General features: G+C 48.0%; 2 protein-coding genes across 2 annotated transcripts in view; one reads left to right on the plus strand and one right to left on the minus strand.

The window, feature by feature from the left end:
* Positions 1-1,895: 1,895 nt before the first annotated feature.
* On the plus strand, positions 1,896-8,478 carry RLBP1 (retinaldehyde binding protein 1). The gene is made up of 8 exons (XM_030955428.1): positions 1,896-2,030; positions 2,822-2,865; positions 3,090-3,218; positions 3,846-4,047; positions 5,221-5,399; positions 6,862-7,020; positions 7,647-7,757; positions 7,865-8,478. Exons 2-8 carry the CDS (start codon positions 2,854-2,856, stop codon positions 8,021-8,023), a joined length of 951 nt encoding a protein of 316 aa, XP_030811288.1. The 5' UTR covers positions 1,896-2,030; positions 2,822-2,853; the 3' UTR covers positions 8,024-8,478.
* Positions 8,479-10,290: 1,812 nt separating this feature from the next.
* Positions 10,291-21,659, minus strand: part of ABHD2 (abhydrolase domain containing 2) — a 36,654-nt gene continuing 25,285 nt past the window's right edge. The window contains exons 7-11 of the mRNA XM_030955326.1: positions 20,162-20,254; positions 18,394-18,507; positions 17,120-17,189; positions 16,315-16,399; positions 10,291-15,656 (exon numbers count right to left, since the gene is read on the minus strand). Of these exons, the coding sequence (XP_030811186.1) occupies positions 15,460-15,656; positions 16,315-16,399; positions 17,120-17,189; positions 18,394-18,507; positions 20,162-20,254 (559 nt within the window). The 3' untranslated portion in view covers positions 10,291-15,459. The remainder of the gene's footprint in view (positions 15,657-16,314; positions 16,400-17,119; positions 17,190-18,393; positions 18,508-20,161; positions 20,255-21,659) is intronic.

Raw genomic sequence — 21,659 nt, forward strand, 5'->3', positions numbered from 1 at the left:
CAGGTTATTGTTTTTAAGGAAAATCCTTTGTTAATGGGGGTCCTTTTTTGGGCTTATGCTGCCCAGAAAAAGGTACCCAGATGTCCGTAACTCTTTGTTTCTATTGTCTCATATTGTCCTAATTCAAATTGTCCAAATTATTATTACTTTAATTGTATTACTATTTTTATAACCATTTTATTAGTATTAAATTTTTAAAACTTTAAAAACAAGTGATTGGCATTTTTCACACACCCACGTGGGGTTCGGATACATTCGAGTAAACCCTTAATTCCGGGGGACATGCGGGGTGGCCTTGAGCGTACCAGGAGGTGTAGCCTGCCTCTAAGCAGCAGGATTTGCCCAAAGGATCCCAAGCCAGCACAGCGTGGGAGATTTCGCAAGCCCCGTGCTCACGTGGAGCGGGAGTTGATGTGCTGAGGGTTTGACGTGGGGCTGTGGGCAGGGGGATAACCAGACCTGGAAGGGAGATGTGCGCTTAGGGCTCTGTCACAGCACATCAGGGTGGGTCCCCCTTGAGACCCCTTTACCCAGGACAAAACACTCGCTTTGTGATGCCAGGGGTTGTTCATATGTCTGCAAAACGATTTCACCTGTGATGACCATGCTGGCCAGATGCCCAGGTGCCCCAGGGATCAGAGGTCCTCTCTGGCGCACCAACAGAGCATTATTGGGTCTATTTGGGCAACCCCATGCTGATGATGCACCCCTGTTATGCACTACTTTACGCTGAGCTGAGCACAAAGGTCCAACGTGCAGTAGGAGGGAGCTGAGCCTTGCACCAGGGCTGTGGGAAGGGGATGGGAGGGTTGGGGGTCTCCTCTGAAGAGCAGTGCACAGTGCCTCAGGCCACAGTGGCATTGCTCAGGGCTTTGGCACAGGTCCGAGTTTTCCCTCAGCAGCACCCCAGCCTTTCATCTGGAGTCTCGTGCCTTCCTCCTCCTCCTCCCTCCCTCCCTCACATCGGGGTCTCAGCTCCGCTTGCAGGACAGCCCTGTGTGGAAACCAAATCCGCAAATCCCAGAGGCATTACAAAACATGCCTTGTGTAAGCCCCTTCAGCCCTGCTCTGGTGCTTAGCCCAGCCCTGCCACCTCCCCAAAATCCCCACCGTGGTAAGAGCCTGACCAAGCTCCTCTCCTGGGCTTGAGCACAGCTCCATCCTCTCCACATCTTCACTCAGCTCCCACAACCCTTGACCCAAAGAATTAAGGCTGCAAGGGCTCTCCTGCCCTGTGTAGCTTCAGCATGCTGGGGCATCGCAGAAAACTCATTTTGCCATCCTGCTGCACCCACATGTGGACTGAGCTTTGTTTCTCCCACATCCTGGGGCTCCATTCCCTTATGGGTCTGTGGCATCTCCAGTTCCCAGAGCTCTGAGCAGTCAATCATCACTTGAGGGCATTGTAGAAATTTCGTCTGTGTCTTTTTTTTTTTTTTTTAAGCTGAAAGGGGCCTTGTATGGACGCTGGTTTGGGAGGCCCCATAGGGGAGGAACTGGAGAGCCCCAGGAGCATCCTCTGCCACAGACCCATCCCCGCAGCCAGGCCCTGCCCACGCAGCCAAATTCACAGCAGGACCTTGCCAGGGTTTTGGGGCAGGAGCTGGGGAAGAGACCTGTCCTGCTCACCCCGGGGAGCAGGCCGGGATGGCAGGCTGCCCACCCCCTGCCTCTGCCCCTGCCCCGTGCTAATGAGCGAGTTACACAACAAGGAGCTTTTATACTTTGTTAATCGGGTCCGGCATCCAGCCCGCCTCCCCACGCACGCTCCGGCTGGCCGTGGAGCCCCAGCTCCCTCCTTCCCTCTCCTCAGCTGCCTTTTGTAATGTTTTAATGGGGTTTCTTTCCTGGGCTGGGCTGACTTAATTGCAAAGCTGCAGTGAGTTGATGCCTTGTGACGGTCTAATCCCAACCCGGTGACTCTACAAAGCTTTCGCCCGGCTCCCTCGCTGCTCCACTCCGGCCTCGCCACCCCTGCTCCCACCTCAGCTCTGTGCACTCACCTGCTCAGGACACTTCAGCTCTTCCTGGTGAGTATCCAGGACATTTTTCAACTGAAAGAACTGCATGGAAGACCATCAACCTCACATCTCCAGAGCTTGAATTGGTTTTGGTGCCTATCCCTTCCCCAGGAGGTGGAGGGAAAGAGGATGGCCCTGGGAAGTGGGTGAGCTGGAGCCAAGCATCCCTCACACAACCAGGGCTTGGAGCTGGTGCTACAGCCAGGCAGGGGTAGGTGCTGGAGGCAGGATGAAGGCAGCCCTCCTCCTCCTCGTGGATGGGAACAAGGTGTTTCACCCAGACTGCATTGGAAAGATGCTGAGAGGTTTACAGTCCAGCCTTGCAGCTGGTGGAGCAGTGAGGCTTGGGAGTTTGGGAAATACTTTGGGGATGAGTATTTTTTTTGGTAATATTATTTATTTTGGTAGTAGAAATAAAAGGATGAGCTGGCTGCCTGGCCAAAGTTGGATGCTTGCCTCTGCCAATGGGATGGTGGTCTGAGACCACCTGGGTGAGGGCAGGCTGAGATGCCCCCAGCCAAAAGAGGAAAGGCAAACTGAGAAAAACATGTGAAGGTATCAGATGATCAATACACACATTTTTAAGCTGCTTTTGCAAACATCTCTGGTGTTTCTCCAGGCTGCTCAGCCTCCTCGGGCAGGCAGAGATGCAGGCAGTAGGTGATGGAGCTGAGGAGGGTTGGGGGTGTCCTCTGGACACCCACTTCTGTCCCCATCTGTGCAAGATGTCAGGGAATGGGGCATAAGGGAGGCCGTGGAGACCATTTGGATCCATGCTGATTCCTCCTTCCCTCTGCCAGTGTCCTGCTGCTGACAGAAGACAGAGGACAACATGTCTGCAGTTGTGAGTACTGTCCCCACGCTGCCCCATCCTCTGGGCCCTGACCATGCAGTGCTGGGATGGGGTGCACAGGGGGCACCTCGGTCCCTTGCAGCACACAGCCCATCCCTATCCCACTGCACCCCTTCGGGTGCCCATGTGGAGCCTCTCCCCTTCCCCAGAGCTCCCAGGTGGGGCAGGGAGCTGGGGGCTGTCTGGGGAGCCCCCACAGCCTCTCCTCCCCGCAGACGGGCACGTTCCGGATCGTGTCGGAGGAGGAGCAGGCGCTGCGCTCCAAGCTGGAGCGCCTCACCACCAAGGACCACGGGCCCGTCTTTGGGAGGTGTGAGAAGATCCCCCCACACACCCTGCAGAAGGTGAGGCAGCTGTGGGGAACGGGGGGATGGTGCAGCTCCTGCTCCTCAGGGGCCAGAGGAGACTCTCTGCTGTCTCTTGCACTCACCAAAACGTCTCCAGGCTGGGGACTGAGTGACCCTGTGCCCCCTGTGCTGGGATGCTGCAAGGAGCTTTACTGTCCTCCCCCAGTTTTTGGGTGCCTCCAGGACCCCCGTGTGACAGTGCTCACAGGGGTCTGAGGATGAGGGAAGAGATGAGGATCTGACTCCAAGTTTCAGAAGGCTTGATTTATTATTTTATTATATATATTATATTAAAATTATACTAAAAGTACAGAAGAAAGGATTTCATCAGTAAGCTAGCTAAGAATAGAAGAAGAAGGAATTATAACAAAGGCTTGTCTCTTGGACTGAGAGTCTGAGTTAGCTGACTGTGATTGGTTATTAATTAGAAACAACTGCATGAGATTAATTACAGATTTACTTGTTGCATTCTACAGCAGCAGATAAGCATTGTTTACATTTTGTTTTTGAGGTTTGAGGAGGAAAAATTCTAAGGAAAGGATTTTTCATAAAAGATGTCTGTGACACCCGCGGGGTGTTTCAGCATGTGTGCCCGTCACTGGTTCCCCTTTCTGCTCCCCCCAGGCGAAGGACGAGCTGAACGAGACGGAGGAGAAGCGGGAGGTGGCGGTGAAGGCGCTGCGGGAGCTGGTGCAGGAGCGGGCGGGCGGCGAGGACGTTTGCCAGAAGGTGGCCGAGAAGGTGCAGGAGAGGGACGACTCCTTCCTGCTCCGCTTCATCCGCGCTCGCAAGTTCGACGTGCACAGAGCCTATGACCTGCTGAAAGGTGGGGAGGGCGCAGAGCCTGTGACCTGCTGAAAGCTGGGGAAGGGTCCTGGGCTGTGGAGCTGGGTGAGAGTGAGGTACACATCCCCCAGCAGCTCCCTGTCCTGTGCTGGTGCCTCCTAGCCCAGACTGGGCTGTGCTGGCACAGCAGGACCCTGACATAGGAAGGGAATGAAGCAAGGGGATAAATAGAAAAAGTCGGGGTTTGAAGAGAGGGGATGAATAGAAAAAGTCAGGTTGAGGGGCTTGAAATGAGCTGGGATGGGGAAGGAAACAAATGAGGGTGACACCAGGCATCCTGCAGCACCAGGACAGTCCCATTCCTTGCAAATTTACCCAAACAAAATGGAAAAACCCCTCACATTTGGTGATGGTTTTGTTCCTGGAGCAAACCCAGCTGGCTTGGGCTGCATCCCCTTGAGAGCCCCGTACTTGTCATACACTCCTCCCTCTGTACCCTGTAGGGAGCCAGTTCTGCACCCTCCTGATGCTTCTGTGCAGGGTGCCTGGGGATCTTTTCACCCCTGGGGCACCTCTAGGTCTGGGGACAGCTTGGGGTGCTTGTGGCACCCTCTCCTCACACTGAGAGTGGCCCAGAGGGGTGGAGGGGGAGCAGAAGGGCAGCCCAGAGGGTGGCTGCTGACTGGAACCTGCCTGGCTCCAGCCCTGCTCTTCTTTGTGTCAGCTTAGGGGATAATGAGTTGTAATTATCAGTGCTGGCTCTCAGACGAGCTGTTTTGTTTGCCAGCATTTTCCCAGGATGAAATTCCTTATTTTGTGCCTGCAGGGTGCCAAGAGAGGGTAGATGGGGGTTTTCACCCAAACAGGGAGGAAGGGGAGGAGGGAAATGAGGGGGGAAATTACTTTATCTACTTGTTAAGGTGTTGGAGAGAAAGCAGGTGTGGGAAGCTCCTGGCAAGGGGAGGGATAACACCAAGCATGCGGGGGCTGGTCTGCTGCTGAGCTTCTCTTTCCCCCTTTGCTTTCCCTCTTTGCTTTCCCTCTTTCCCCCTTTGCTGGAGGAGACCTGACCCATGTGTGCCACAGGCAGAGCTTTCCACAGCTCTCAGGCTCTGCCATCTCAACATCACCAGCCCATTCTGTCTCTGGAAGCTCTCCCAGCTTCCTGAGGCTGGGCAAGCAGGCAGTTTTCCCAATTTTTGCCTCTCTGCAGGCTACGTGAACTTCCGGCAGCAGTACCCCGAGCTGTTTGACAATCTGAGCCCCGAGGCCGTGCGCAGCACCATCGAGGCCGGCTACCCCGGCATCCTGGCCAGCAGGGACAAGTACGGCCGCGTGGTGATGCTCTTCAACATCGAGAACTGGGATTACGAGGAGATCACCTTCGATGAGGTGAGCCCAGCTCAGAGGCTGCTCCCACAGCTGTGGTCCTGGATTTGGGCTTGTCCCGCTCGGCACAACACACAAGTACATTTACACACACACATGGAGCGCACTAAACACACACACACACAGCAAATACCCCCACACACAAACATGTGACACACACTTAACACACACACGACACGCACCTTACACACAACACATGACACCTAAAAACACGCACACACTTACACACACACACGTGAGCACAGCATCCTTACACACACACACACTGAGCACAGCATCCTTACACACACACACTGAGCACAGCATCCTTACACACAAGCACAGCATACACACACACACACACGGCACAGCATCCTTAACAACAAAAACACCCCCACCACACAACACACACACACAGAACGCACCTTACACACACACTGAGCACAGCATCCTTACACAAAGACTACACACACAGACACAGCACCTACCACACTGACACCATCCTACACACACACACGAGCAAGCATCATACACACACACACACGAGCACAGCATCCTTACACACACACTGAGCACAGCATCCTTACACACACACTGAGCACAGCATCCTTACACACACACACAGTTGACACAGCACACAAACACACACTGAGCACGCATCTTACACAAAACGACACAAACACACAACGAGCACACATCTACACACACAGGACACAGCAACACAAAAACACACACACCAACACAACAACACACACCTGACACAGCATCCTTACACACACACACACTGAGCACAGCATCCTTACACACACACTGAGCACAGCATCCTTACACACACACACTGTGAGCACAGCATCCTTACACACACACACACTGAGCACAGCATCCTTACACAACACACACTGAGCACAGCATCCTTACACACACACACAGTGTGAGCACAGCATCCTTACACACACACACTGTGAGCACAGCCTCCTTACACACACATGTGCATCTGTCCAGCCATACAGGTGGAAATAAATATGTTATAATTTGAATTTGTCCTTTGAGGGAGCCTGGGAGAGCATGGTCCACCCCAAAGGATGCAGTGCAAGATGCCAAATTCAGGGGTGCATCCCCCAGCCCATGTAACATGGGCTGACAAAAGGCACCACACCATTAAATCAAGGGCAGAGGAGGAAACTGAGGCATAGGGCATGGGAAGGGCTTCTTGGCAAAGAGGTCTTCAGGCATGTAACTCAAATCTTCTCCCAGTTTCCTTTTCTGCTCAGCTCTGAATCTGGTCTCAGTGATCCAGACCTGATGCTCATGAGTTGAGAATGTGGTCATCCCCTCCCTGCTCTGAAATCTGGGGGCTGGCTGTGACAAGCAGGCTGGAGTCCAACAGACCCTGGATAACACTCCATGGGACTCCTCCTGAGTACCTCCTAGGGTCTATGGCAGGTGAGACCTCATACAAGACCCTGCTGTCTCTCCTCTCCATTAGATCCTTCGTGCCTATTGTATTATCTTGGAGAAGCTGCTGGAGAATGAAGAGACCCAGATCAATGGGTTCTGCATCATTGAGAACTTCAAGGGCTTCACCATGCAGCAGGCATCAGGGATCAAACCCTCTGAGCTCAAGAAGATGGTGGACATGCTGCAGGTGAGGTGGCAAAGTCTGCACCCAGCAGGGGCAGAGGGGACCCTGGGGAAGCAGGGAGCTCGGAAAAGGGAGGCAGCAGGGCTAGCAGGGTTTGGGATTGCCACCGTGCTGGAACAATGAGAAAGCATCATGGAGAGGCCGTTCCCCATCACCCTCTCCCAGCCTTGCCAGCTAATTGGCTTAACCCTGCAAAATTTTCCCCACCCCATCTCCCTGCCTTCTCAAATGTCTGACCAGAAGCAGTGCTACCAACTCCTTGCAGCATCCATGGGCATGGCCTGGAGGGCTTTCCTCATGATCCTCTCAGCTCAGCCTGGTCCAGGCTGAATGGAGACTCACAGGCATTCTAGGACCAAATGCCAAAGACACTCAGCTCTTCCCAGGGAAGGTCCTTCTCATGGGGTGGGAGCAGTGAGCTGTCTGGGAGGTTCTTCAGCTCCCTGGTACTCCTGAGGTGGGGATGTTTGATCCTTTGGGTCAGAAGAGAAAAGGGCCATCAAATAGAGAAGGGGACATGGAGCAAGGAGAGCTGTAGCACTGCTGGTGTATCCATTGCTGCCCGCTCAGATCTGAGCAAAGGTAAGATCACCATCTGTAACCATCTGTGTCTGGGTTTGGGATCCCAGGACTCCTTCCCAGCACGGTTCAAGGCCGTCCACTTCATCCACCAGCCTTGGTACTTCACCACCACCTACAACGTGGTCAAACCGTTCCTGAAGAGCAAACTGCTGGAGAGGGTGAGTGTGGGAAAGGGACCTGCAGGCAAAAGCACCTCCTTGGGTGAAACAGCAGCTGGAAAGAGCTGTCCTGTTCCTCTGCTGAGGGTCACTCCCATCTCCCCCAGGTCTTTGTGCACGGTGAGGAGCTGGAATCCTTCTACCAGGAGATCGATGCTGACATCTTGCCAGCAGACTTTGGTGGCAACCTGCCCAAGTACGATGGCAAAGCAACTGCAGAGAAGCTCTTTGGGCCTCGCATCGAGTCTGAGGACACAGCTCTCTAAAGCAGGAGCCTGCTGCTCTCCCCTGTACCACAGCACCAGAGGTGGCTCTCTAACCCCAGCCACCTCCCTCCTGTAGCATTGGTTGAGTGACTGCTCGTGCTGAAGCAGCCTGGGTGTGTTGCTCCATGCCTGTCCCTCCTGTCCCCACTCCAGGCAGAGGGCTGTCCCTCCCAGGAACAGCATCCTTCCCTTCAGAGGTGGTGGAGAAAGGAGGCCACCAGCCCTCTCCCACAGCCTTTCCTGGAGCTGCAAGGGGAGGACAGGAGAGTGTCTGCTCTGGGAAGGGAGGGCTACAGTGAGGCAGAAATAAAGTGTTTAAAGCAGAGCTCTGGTGCCTCATGGTGAGGAACAGGGGCACAGCTTTTTGGGTGCTGGCTGTGTTGGTGGTTCTAAGGAGACCAGGAGTGCCAGTGTTTGACAGGAGACTCCTGTCCCCTCATCACTGACTGCACCTTGGCACCAAGACCAAGGCACTGCCCATCTCCATCCTCCCTGCATTCCAGATCAAGTCCCTTTCTTGCCCCAAAAAGGGACCCCTGTTCCTCATTATCTGCTCTAACCAGGGAAGAGAAACAGATGCAAACAAAAACCCAACCAGGGTCCCAGGTGGAGCTGTCTCTGCCTAATTCCTGCTTGGGCAGGGAGGAGAACAGAACCTGCAGGAGCCTTTGGGAGTAGGAGATGGATTTCAACCACAAAACAATTGAAAGACAAGCAGAATGTACCCTCCTAAGTCCTTCAAAAGCCTCAGCACAGTTGTTTCTCCTAGCAGGGCACTGTGAAAGGGAGCTCATTCAGGGAAGCCCCACCAAAAGTCACCATGGAGGGCAAAGGATGGTACCTGTGCAGCAAACAAGCTGCACCTGACACTACTTACAGCTTGCTCAGGTGGGGAGGAGGGAGGCATAAATAGCAGTCCCAGTCTAGAGAGTCTGTTCTAGTTCATGAACCAGGCATCTCCTCCAAAGAGCCAACTGAACACCCATTCCCAGACCATCTCCTCCCTTGGCCAGCAGCAGGGCTCAGAGAGGAACAAGCTCCTGGTCTCTGCCCAGGTTACCTTCTCCCTGAGCCTGGTCCCACAGTGGGTCCTGTCCCCCCTCCCAGCCCCACCCGGGTTCTTTTCATCAGCCAGATCAGCCCCCCCACCCAGAGCTGGCCGAGGTGGAGGGTGCTGACAAGAGCCACATTCAGCACTGGCTCAGGCTCAAACCAAACAGGACAGGGCCTGTCTGTGGTTGGATGTTTGCTCCAGCCTCGGCTGCTTGGTGAGTCCATGCATGGAGAGTCCCAAAGCCTGAGGCTGTGCCAACCTTGTGCAAGAGTCCAGAGACAGAGCAAAAGGCACTTCTCCACCTCTTTTGGCTCCTTTCTGTACCTGGAGCCATCCCAAGGAAACCACGTGTGACAACACTGCAAGCATCAGGCCAGTGCAAACACAACAGCACAGCCTGCCTGGGAGGCAGAGCAACTGCAGCTTGTGGAAACAGAACAAGGGGAAAAAACTCATCCACAGAGACAGGAGTATCACATTGCTGCCTCTGGGGTTTGGACTGGGACAGTCACAGCTCTTGGGAGGTGCCTGTGGCTGCTCACCACTCCTGTGACAAATTGTCAGCCAGGAGCTTGCTGTGATGGGGAGACGGAGAGCAGCACAGAGAGCTGGGAGCTGAGTGACTGAGCAAGGCAGGAAGGAGCTCTGAAGTGGACCTAACAGCTAATTCACAATGGCCAATAAATTACAGATGAAGGCCATTGCGTCCCACAGAGCACCCAGTCCAGCTGCCCTAGCAGGGCACCAGCCCCAGCTCCCCTCCACAACTCCCTCCCTTGGGCTGTAGGCAATAAATCACACAGTGGAGAGTTGTTAGGGCAGGTGAGCAGTGCTTTGGTACACCCCAGGCTCGCAGATCTCACTGTCCTGGCCAGAGGTGCTGGTTTGTGTTTCTTCCGCCAGCAGCTGCAAGAGCAGGCAATGCACTTGTTCTCACATAGGGAAAAGTAACAGATGTTCTACTCCAGTGGCCAAAATACCTCTTTTTCAGTAGCTTCATGGCAGATGTGTTTTTTTAAGCCGATGCTGCACCCATTCTCCACCAGAGTGGCATCAAAGACCTCTTCTTGGCCAGAAGACAAAAAGCAACCAGGAAAGGCTTGAGCACCACTTGTATCACCTTCCCCCCAGCCAGCTCCCCAAGCTGGGCCTCAGGGAAGACTGAGAGCCTCTGCCAACATATGGAACTTCACACACAGGCACTAGCTGGGGCACTGACTTCAATAAGTCCTTTATTTTTAAATAAAGAAACCCCACTGAATCAAAGATAACAAAATTACATTTTGTTTTGCAATGACTTCCATTTTACACCACACAAGAACAAAAATTAAAGAAAAAAATCAAAGACAGTTTTATATATATTTATATATAATTTTAAAGGTAAACATCAGCAGATATAGAAAAATTGCATTGCTAGTTGCAAATCATCTCCCCTGCAGCTCTCAGCTCCAGAGAATCTGACTCAGAACATGGCAGCAGGGAGGGTGTTTCAATATACAGGCTTCTTCAGGGCAGCATTTAGAGATAGTTACAGAATAAAATTTTGCCAAATTGAAAATATTTTCATAGTCAACTGCTCACCAAGACCACTGGAAGTCACTCTGCCTGTTCTAACACAGCTGCATGAGAAAAACAAGGGCACAGGTCTCCTCTTCCCAAGCTCTTTACACACCTTTTTGGCTAGGAACTTTCAGAGAAAGAGGTTATGCTTTCTAAGGAAGAATGGCTAGAGATCTGTCACTGGAAATTACAGTCAAGCTATCATGTAACAATGAGACAATATGCCCCTTTGGAAAGCTGTTGACTTGGGCAAAGCAGTAGGATTTGGTTATAACAAATACAAATGGGGTTTTTTGGCTTTTTAAAAATTTTATTTTAAAGACTTTCCAGTTGGCAGGGACCATGAGATGGCTCAACATCCCAGCAGAACTATAGTGGAGATCCAAGAAGAAAACTGTCTGTCTCCTCTCTGGTCATGCAAGAACTTTGATTACAATGGGAGCTTGTCAGCCAGACCAAAGCAAAGGGGCTTTGTGCCACCTTGTGCAGATGTTCAGGGTAACTCCAGAACCTTTCCAGCACAGCATGGAAAGCTGGCAACTGCTTTGACTCATTGATGGCACTTGTGCCTAAGCTCCCCTGACAGCTGAGGAGGTCCAGGCCAGTGTCACTGCCACTGCCAGTGAGAGGAGGGTACAGGAACAGGGCACCCTCCCTTGGGCTGGTGCTGCTCTGAGGCATTCTAAGCTTGGAGAAAAATCTCAAAGTCCTCACACCAAGAAGGGCTGTTTGCTTTTCACCTAGAAGCCATGGAAGAGACACTGCTTTGAGTCACTGTGGCTCCAGCACCTTGCCAAATGAACCAACCCACAGAAGGGATACAGACATGGAGTATGACTCAAGGCAGAAACAAGATGTTCTTTACAACAAGTGACTTACACAGGCAGCACAAGGCTTAGGCCTTCTCTGGTCTCACAAAAAAAGATTGAAGAATTTCATTAAGCTCCAGACAAGCATAGCATTTCCAGAAAAACCTGGAAGCAATCCAGGTGACTAAACTGGCAATTAAGTCCTGAAGATGGTACTCTCTGCTCTTTCCTTTGAGATGTAGCCACTTGAGCAATTTACCTCCAGCTATGCTGCTGGAGTGTTAACAGACAAAAACTTTGGGATTGCAGGATAACAAGTCACACATTAAGCAAAGCAAACCCTGCTTCTATGACTCAGTTCCTACTGCTAAAGGAGCAGAGAGTTGAAAGTGATCCACTGATTATATACATCGTTATTTTCAGCCTTGAAACTGACTGCAGCCAGTTGTAGGCTGCCCACAAAGGTCCTTTAAGTCAGCACTCAATTGTGCCATGTGCATCACCGGTGTGCCTCAGTGTCTGAAAATTCATTCACCAAAAAGCAAAGCCCCAGAAGCTCTGACAGAGCTGTTACTGAAGTCTCTAGATATGCTGATGTCAGGGGAGGAGGAGGAAAAGGGCAAGGCACCACGTGTCAAAGGGCTGTGGTCTAGGAACTTGTGACAGACCCAGGACAGATGACACACAGGTAGCTTGGCTAAATTCAGTACTGGAGTTAATAGTTCCCAACATTTTTACTTAATGCCCTGTCTTTGTAACCCATACCTTCATAAACAGGAACTGCAGAAAAACACTCAGGAAAAGGATTGCAAGGAAGTTCACTGTTTGCTTTTACAGTGCAACTACAACACTGCCAGACCCACTTGAAAACACCTTGATTTAGAACAAAGGGACAATTAAAAATGCTGGCAGAGCTCATGTAGTGGAAGCTGAAGTTCCTTGTGCTCAGTCAGAGCAAGTCTGAGCTGCTTATTTACCATCTTCAGATAGCTCCAGAAAAATGGTAAAGGTGATGGTTGGACCAGCCTAACCATCAAAGAGTAATTGTTCTGCAACTTGCTGTCTGATTGAGAGGGTCCTCAGGGCTCATGTTCAAGTGCTACTTACATTCAGTGATGGGGAAGGTGTGTTTACCATGAGACTACTCATGGAAGAGATCTCCTAATGATTTTTCTAATCCCAGTTTGAAACTAAGCAGAGCACATGTCAGATTCACCAGGCTGTAATCTTGAACTGCTCTATCAGACCACACTGCAATGATCTACAAGTGCACACTTCAGCAGCCTCATGTGTTTGGACAAGAGATGAAAGACTTCACCTCTAAGACTGAAAAATTCAGACTGCATTTAAGGCTGGGTTCACTGGGCAAATAAAGACCACCTGCCCACATAACAAGAGTAGTATTGCCTTATTTTGGGAGATAAGAGTATTTCAGATGAGGACTGGACAAAGTCTGACTGCTGCTGCAAGTCTGACTACAACTCTTGCTTTGAAGGAAGCATCAAATTTGTTGAGATGGAGAGAACAGGTTTTTTTCTACACTGCTTCCACCTACAGGTTTAAGCTGAAGCTCAAGCTCCAGAAACCTTGCACAAAAAAGCCACAACAAAAGCTGTCCTTCACCAAATAAGCCAGACTCAGTCAATTCACAAGTGATTTGAACAGTTTTAGATTCAAGTGCAAAACCAGGGCAAAGGAGCAAGACAAGAGACCCACAGTACTTCTGTAGTGGAGAATTTCAGAAAGTCCACAGCACTGGCACTTCTGAAGGCTTGGGCTGTGGGGTAGGAAGGAGTACTCCTCAGAAAGGCTCTCCAAGTTTAAAGAAAAATCTCTACTTGATTAGACAAAGCCACAGGTCCTGCTGCTTTGAGAACTGTCCAGCTGCTCACCTCATTTTGGGAGACTTTGACACCTAAATTTATACTGTAGCTATTTGATATGTACATGTGTTGTTTACACTCCACTTCTGCTGAAGCAAGGAGATATTTAAGTCATACCCAATGAATATTACATGAACATTACTTAAGCAAAAAAACCCTGAAATGTCTTTTATGACATACTTTAGTGATGCAGTATGAATAAGAACATAACAACACAGAGACAAGATATCCATCAGCTAAGAATATCCTTGCTAACTGATGCCCTAAAATAGTTCTTAAGGAACAGCCACAAGCACAGCCAAATCTTGCTGTAGCTTTACTTAGTTTCATCTTCTCTTTGAAGAAAAAAAGAAGCCCAGATTTACTGACTAGGAGAATGTGCAGACATCCACAGTTCATCGTGGATCACAGGCCAAGGTGTCTGACCTAAGGCAAATGAAAGGAATTTCCTGATATGACAATGCATCTGCTACAATAGTTAATTATTGCTTTATTAAAATGAAACCCCACCTACTCAACCTGCTGAAGTTCAGGGACAGGGCAGTCCAGGAGGCTTGTTCCCCAGGTTTGTTGTTACCAGACTGAAGACTTGCAGCTTGTTTCACCCTTAAGCTATAAATTAAAGTGCCTGGAACACAGACCAAGGCTGAAGCAATAAAGTGCTGATGAGGGAAGTTGTGACAGGAAAAGAACTTCACTGACACTGTGATAAAGAAACCCTATGGATGGATTAATGACCCTACAATACTGAGAGAACAAACAGTAAGGAAAAAAAATATTTTTACCACTAGTTTCAGTCTCCAGATTGTCACAGGACAACTTTCCTTTAATAACTACTTTGGCACAGACCATAGCTGCCACTTGAGGGAAAAGCACAGGTGAGTAGCCAGCTTTCCTGCAAACAGCCTTCACACTTCACTTTGCACATTAAAACTAGAAGGGGATGTCTGGTTGTGGAAAAAAAATTCTAGTGAGAAAGAGCCCAGTGTCTTACTGGAGCCAGTAATCCCACAGATTACACAGATCTGGAAGTAGTCAGCCATGAAAAGATGTCGTTTCAGTTGCACAGGGCTGGGAACACCAGTTCCACATCAACTGTAAGGCAACTCACATGTCTCAAACCCACCTGATGCTCTGAAAGCTAATGGGAAGAATTTTGGTATTATTTACCCTGACATAAGGGGAGAAAATCTAAACAGATACACCCTACCCCCCACCAATTAATCCCTAAGAGAGTACAACAGCTCTCCATAAAATAATCTTTCAAGCAAATTGAGCTCACAGAAAAAATCCTGCAGATTCTTAATCATGGGTTTCCATTTGGAAGCTAGAGCCAGCCTTAAAAAGACCCAGGTCAAACAAAGAATCCAGTACTGAAAAGATAACAGTATTTAAAAAGAGGCAAAGGTGACAAGAAGGTGACTGATCAGGTCCTGAAGTGAGAACATGTTTACACAGAAACATTAACTGGCATTACCAGGCTGCAGCTTTTCTCTACTTGGAGATGCAGCACAAAGCCACCCCAATCCACTCACAGCTCAAGCATGGAAAAGTTGAATATTTTTAAAGTGATTCACCTGTGCAAGTGCATTCCCAGGTACTAAAATGTTTCCCTTGAGATGGTGCAAAGCTGACACTACACTTGCAGTCAAGCACCTGTTTTTCCAAGCCACACTGTAGTGGCTTACAGGCTGAACCACTCACTGGCTTGTGGCTTGGTACAGGGATTTTCCAGCACCCAGAGAGAGAAGAGAGCCACAGTTATCCCATCATCTACACCTACACAAATGCTGCAGATCAAGTTTTTGACCAGCAGGTAAAGAGATTTTGACATGTGAAATTTCTGCTATATTAAAGCAAGCAGTCTTTAGCTCAGTAGCCCTGGAACAAGCTGCAGACAGCAACCCAATTCTTCAAGCAGAGCAGTAAATTACAAATCCATGTGACTGGATATCCAAAGAGGCTCTGACCAGATGTTAACCTCTGCTTTAACTCAGTTTTGGAAAAACACATGGTGATCAAACCCCAGCCATAGGATATCAAAGAGAATGGAAACCTGAAGCAGCAGGTGCGGGAGCAAGATGTTCCCAAACAGAGATTTACTGAAGTGATCCAGAGTCTTTGGGTCGATTACTCCTGGCCAGACACAGCCTGCTCAGCATCTGAGCAGTGAGGCTTTGTCTTCTCCCACTGGCAGATGGCGTTGGCATACTGCACCACGAGCTTATCCATCCAGGTAAGAGGTTCTGGGAACAGCACAGACCCCTCAAAAAATCCCAGGTGGCCTCCGTGAAGGGGCAGCACGTGCATGACATTCTCTTTTTTCTCTGTAAAAGAAAAAGAGGCAGAAAGTTCCAGGATAACATCTTCAAGCTGAGAATGAAAGCATCTTGAGTTGCCAGGACAAAGGCTGCCCAAGAGATGCTGCTGACTGGGCCCTAACAGCAATAATAATAATAATAATAAAAATAATAATTAAAAATATTGCTGTAAGAATGCTCATTCTTTAACAAATGAACACCTTTAACTCACATTCCCTGGAACTAGGACTATTTGCATCATGTCAAGCTGCACCAAGCTCTGACAGTGCATCAGCCATCTTGTTGCATGGACAGTGAAAAACTCTGTGCTTGCTTCTGTCTGAAAGCAGCTGGGAATAAATTCTCTGCTCACAACCTCTGACCAGGAAAAGAATGAACCCTGCTTCCCTCCCTGTGCACCCACTCTTTGTGTGATGAAGCAGCAGCAGCCCCCTCTTTCAAGCTTCTAAGTGTAACAGGTGCCTGAAAGGACTGAAGTTTCTCCTGCTCAGGATTAGCCTTGTTAGTTCTAGCAATTGGTGACTTAAAGAGGCTTAGCACACCTCCCACAGCATTACAGATGTAAGGAGGCAAGTCGAGCTGCTTTGAAATCAGGAATTGTGATGTGGTAAGCAAGCTGTAAGTACACAAATATGTCCAGCTGGAGGAGGCTGTTTCAGCATACCTGAAAGAGCTCTTGGAATTGATAGAAGACTCTCATGAACAAGAGGGTCATCAGCAGCATTAACCAACAGAAGAGGAACATGGATCTACATCAGGAAACACGACATGAAATGAAGAAACCAAACCAGAATGAGGTTAGTATTTGAATGTTAATCTACCAACTGTAAAAGTATGTTAGCATAATTCAATTAAGATCTCTTATTTCAGAGTTAATTTTTTCCTCTAAGAGGCAGAGAGCAAATAGACTGAGTCCCCATTCTTAGAACTGAAATAACCACACCCTTTTTTCACTCTGCATTGCTTTGCACATCAGGCAGCTATTGCCAGCTCTGTTATGGACACCTTGGTTAAAGTCCAGGAAACTCCCTTGGAACATCTCCATTCTCTGGTTCAGTAGAAAATGGAGGAACTGATCTCAATTACACTTTGGCAAAACTTTGCTCAAGCATCTGCCTGTCAGTGTCCTGAGTCTCCTCCATAGAATCCAGTAAGCCTTTCTTCCTTGGAGGTGCAGGCTCCATGCAGGCACCCATTTCCCATTGTATCCTCACACACTCAGAGCAGTTCAGCTGAATGTGTGGCTTTGTCTCCATCTCTTGGGTGCTATCACCTGCCAGAGTTATATGCACTTAACAACCCAAATAATTTAGCCCCAGTGTAAGAGGTAGCAAGATCTGAAATCCCACTCCAATATACTGTGCCTGATTATTTCTGAAAATCCCAGCTAAGACATCTGCAGGTATCAACAAAAGGAACCACAGAGTATTTTCCCTCAAGTGCAAGAGCAGCCTGCTGCAAGAGCTTACCCTGTGCAAGTAATGCAGGCAACTTTCCTCTTCATAGTACTCCTTCAGTGAGCTGTAGCCATGGAATTTCCTGAAATAGAGCAGATTGTCATTAATATCACCTATTTCAGCCATGTCACTATGACTTTTAAGTAAGGACACATATGCAGAAACAGGAATGATGACTCAATTTTCATAGACAATTTTTTTAATACCCGGTCTCTTTGCAAAACCCTTTGGCAGCACATGGCTTGATGGTTTCTGTGCCTTCTCAAATACTCTGAGAGCATGGGCAAGTCAAACATGCAAACTGAAGACCAGCAGCCCTCGGGGTGTTTCTTTTAAAACATCCCACTTCACTTAATTGTACATGTGAATGAAAGAAAGTTAGGATCTTGTTCATCTTTCCCTAAAAGTTTTTTCAAATACAAACCCAGCATAGCTTACAAACCTCAAATTTACTGAACAAGTTCCCCAGAATTCACTGTGGTTCTACTTTGCCAAATCCTTTCACACCATCCCAAACCAAGAATTCAGTAAGCTTATATTCAAGTATCTTTTTTTTAATATAAGGGGCAACATAGCTGTTAGTCCAAACTAGAAAGGTCTCAGTGATGGTGTTCAAGCAGGGAGAATTCCCAAGGAATGGTCTTTTATAAGCAGCCAACCATACTCCTGGTTTGCCAGAAGTGTCATACCTTTTTAGCTAACACTTTACAGCTTTATTTTGGAAAGGGGTCAATGCCTGATACAGAACATGCCATGGTATGAACACTGCCACTTAAAGTGCTATGTTGTTGTCAAGGACACAGGCAGTAACAGGCTACTGCTCATTAAAGCAGAGCACTTAATTAGGTGTTAGTATGACAAATAAGAAGGGTTGCATTATCTCAGCCAGCCCTATTGTGTATTGAGAAAGCAGAAGTGTTTTATGGGAAGAAGACTTTTCAAACAGAGTCAAGGAAATCCATGAGCAGTTCTGAGCTTCTTTCCACATTCCCCTTTTTTTTGTTGCTAGAGCTTGGCCTCTTCCTACCTTAGTGAAGGCTGCAGGTTCAGGTGTTACAAATAAATAAATGCCTCCTGGATGATTTTAAAGAAGCTGTGACTGTAAACAGTAAGTTTTTTTTCCTCTCTCTTAAGTCTTCTTTAACGTGGAGGCAAGTAAGAATTTGAAGTTGTGCTCACTGTACTTCAGCAGACTCCCACAGGCACAGCAAGGGGCATGCAAGAGCAACACTGGGAAGAGAAGGTACCTGCAGTTCTATAGGGGAGCAGGGAATTGCCCTTCATACCTCATAACATTATCATCAATCTGCATAAGTGATGTTGCTGTATAGAGCTTGCCCAGATCAGCTTCTGACAGGCTCTGTGGCTTCTTCATGTTGTTATCTCCAAAAAGAACTTGCCTGGAAGAGTGACATCGAGAATTACATCCAAATAACACAAGGGCAGCAAAACCATGACCTGTTCAAGGACAACTGAGTTTACCAAATCTGACAAGATAAGATTAGAAGTGGGTTACATAAACATGAGGCTTCCTTGGGAGCAAGAGCAGCTTGTTTGTCCACTTACCTTAGCAGCAAGACATAACAAACCCCAACAGCCTCCTTGTAGGAAAAAATGTTTTCCTTATCTACTGAAAAACTGCATGAGGGGGCCCTCTTAAAAGAAACTTCCCAGAACAGAGGACACTAAGGGTATTTGGACTTGAGGCTACATGTTAGAGGGAGGGTTTTTTGGCTTCAGATCAAACCTGTGGGTGGTTTGGATGAGAGCACCATCATTGCTGGGCACAGCATCTCCTGCACCATCTGGTTCTAAAGTCCCCAGCACACACTTCAGGCTACCACACACAGAAATTACTCAGGATATTTCCTTAGCAGAAAGCTTTTACTATGGACACTTGTCATAGCTGGCCACTGCCCTCAGGGGAGGATGTGTTTCTTTACCAGAACAAACTTCTCCCCAAGCTAACAGAACAAAAGCCACAAGTTGGAAAGGGGTTTTTATTCCCTTTGAGAGGCAGCTGCAGAGCAGGCTAGGTTTGATTTGGGCAAGGTAGAGCACAAGTGATTATGGAAAAAGTTTGCTCAACATACTTCCTTTCAAATCAGCACCAGTCTTTTCTGGGTTAAGAATTTAAGTACCCTTTAATGGGAGCTTACCTAACTTCACTTGTCAAATTTGTTCAAGTTGTCTAAATATTTGTAAACCTGGAATGAATTACGTGGATCATCCTACACTGGCCACCCTCCTTCTACAAGTGTTTCATACTGCACAGGAGTGTAAACACAGAACCAGAAGTCTGAAGTGATACATGCTCCTTCAATGAAACAGGTCTTAAGATATTCCCCTCCTTTCTCTTCAGTCAGGCAAATTCCAATACAGATGAGGTACTTTCTTGTCTACCCAAAGTACCACCCAGAGAACTTTTGATGGGGAAAACACCAACATGAGCATATCACCTGTTTAGCACACAAATATCTTTTGTTATGCAAGAGCCACGGATCAGCAACAGCAGCACAAGGATCCTACAGCACTCCAGGAACAGCAATGTTAAGTGTTTTGCTGGCTACATGCTCTTTCTAGAGGAACAGCTAGAAGCCAGAGCTACAGGTTTGACTATTTGCTTATTTGATATGCAGCAACTCCATACAGCAGATCTGGAAGATTACTCCTACCTCAGGTAGGTGGCAGAACAAGAGGCTCCTTCAATAGGGAATTCTTTGGCTAGAAGTAAAACAGATGCAGAATACTCCACTTTGAAGTCTAATTGCAATGTTTTCCTGTGCATGTCTTGTTTATTCATTAAGCAAGTTTCCACAAAACACAAGAAGACAACAATGTCTTTCTTCAAACAAAATGGCCAAAGCTTGTTTGTCTATTTTACAGTATAATGAGATTGACATGGGTTCACCTTCTCTGTTGGTTCATCTAAAGATCTACCAAGGAACTTGTGCTAAACCTTTCAGGAGTCCTATTTTAAAGAACCAGGCAGACAAATCCAATATAGCAATTCACCCAATCAATACTGTCAGTGTGAGTGATGTACTGCAGTACCTGTGAGAAAGGATGATCTTCTTCATGTTGTCTGCCATGAGGAAGTTATAAAATCTTCTGCAATGATCCCACTGCATGAAGGTTTCCTGTGCCCTAGAAAAAACACAGCAGAACAAACAAAGCTGTTAATGGAGCCCTTGAAAGATCAGATTAATACACTGTTAACATCTTATGGCAGCCTGGGGCTGTGTAAACAAACCTCCAGGCCCTCTCTGCCACAGCTTAACCTTTTCCAGGAAATGACTTCCACTTTGATGAAGTTTGTTAATATCAGAAAACAGATCTGCAGTCTCATCTTGCACAATGCAATTAGCAGTTTTGATCAGAGCATTTAAGAGCCATCAATCAAGATCCATAACACTGACAAGAGGATTTTAGTATCCCTTTGGAGAAGTTGAATGTAATTTACATAATGGGACTTTCAAGGAAAGGGCTAAAACCTGTTGCTCAACAGTGTTGTCTGTTGTGTAATACAGCTCTGCAGAGGAAACAATTTGTGCAGATGTTTCCAATATGTACACATACTATTATTGTTTTAGTTCATTGGCAGGAACTAGGAATAAATACTAGTTGCAGCTGCAAGTGGCATCGGAGTTGAAGCCTTTACCTATTCTCAGAGCAGAAGAGCACTTCACAGCTTATCTGTTGTTAGAGCAGAATTTAAGCCATCCAGAGCTGTGTGAGCTCTGCCAGATACCAGCACTCCTTTGCTATGCAGGGTCATGGGCAGGTTAGAGCTTTACTCCTAGCAGGGTTTGCTGTTGCTGAGGGAACACACTATCATTTACTGAGAGACTGAAGAATGCTGGGAGCAGCTTCAGCTACTGAAGCTCTCCTACCACTTAAACATTAACATACCATGAGAACTACTGTAGGTTTAGCATGACCTTCCAAGCTACAGCCTGCAAGTCCCCTACCAGGCAGGAACAAACTGTTTTCTTGTAATTAGCCATGCTGGAGAGTATGGATTTAAAAAAAAAGAAAAATCCATTATCTTTTTGTCTAGCCAGGCTATACCTACCACATTTATGCCAGGGCAGGGGAATGAAAGAAGATAGGAAAACGCATATTTCTTTCTTCACAAAAGGTTTTCCAAGTAAACCTATTAAGTTATCACAAGATGTTTGAAGTTAAAGCTACTACATTTCCCTGCAGTTCCTGTGGTGTACAGCAGTACTCCTAATATGAAGAGCTGCAAGCATTAAAAAAACCACCACAGGCAGCTTCCAGTATTTTGAGGACTGCCCAGGTATCAGAACTGAGGTCTCTCCCCACAGCCTGGAGCTATGATGAAGATGCATTCCACAAAATCAAGAAGCAGAATCAAGCCTATGCAGGCAGGGATTAAGGAATAAGGAGATCTGTCCCTGCTTAGCCTCAGGGAACACATTCCCTAGACTGTGTTAATTCATTAAAGATCTCATTGTTCTGGCAGATCCCAGTATTGCTGCTGCTCTGGAAAGGCTTTCCTATCTGAGATCCTTGGTTCACCTTGCTA

This window comes from Camarhynchus parvulus, chromosome 10 (genome assembly GCF_901933205.1).
Source record: "Camarhynchus parvulus chromosome 10, STF_HiC, whole genome shotgun sequence".
Lineage (NCBI taxonomy): Eukaryota > Metazoa > Chordata > Aves > Passeriformes > Thraupidae > Camarhynchus > Camarhynchus parvulus.

Coding starts and splice junctions, on each gene's coding strand:
- RLBP1 (XM_030955428.1), top strand. Junction 3,219..3,845: donor CCCCACACACCCTGCAGAAG/GTGAGGCAGCTG, acceptor TGCTCCCCCCAG/GCGAAGGACGAGCTGAACGA. Junction 4,048..5,220: donor AGCCTATGACCTGCTGAAAG/GTGGGGAGGGCG, acceptor GCCTCTCTGCAG/GCTACGTGAACTTCCGGCAG.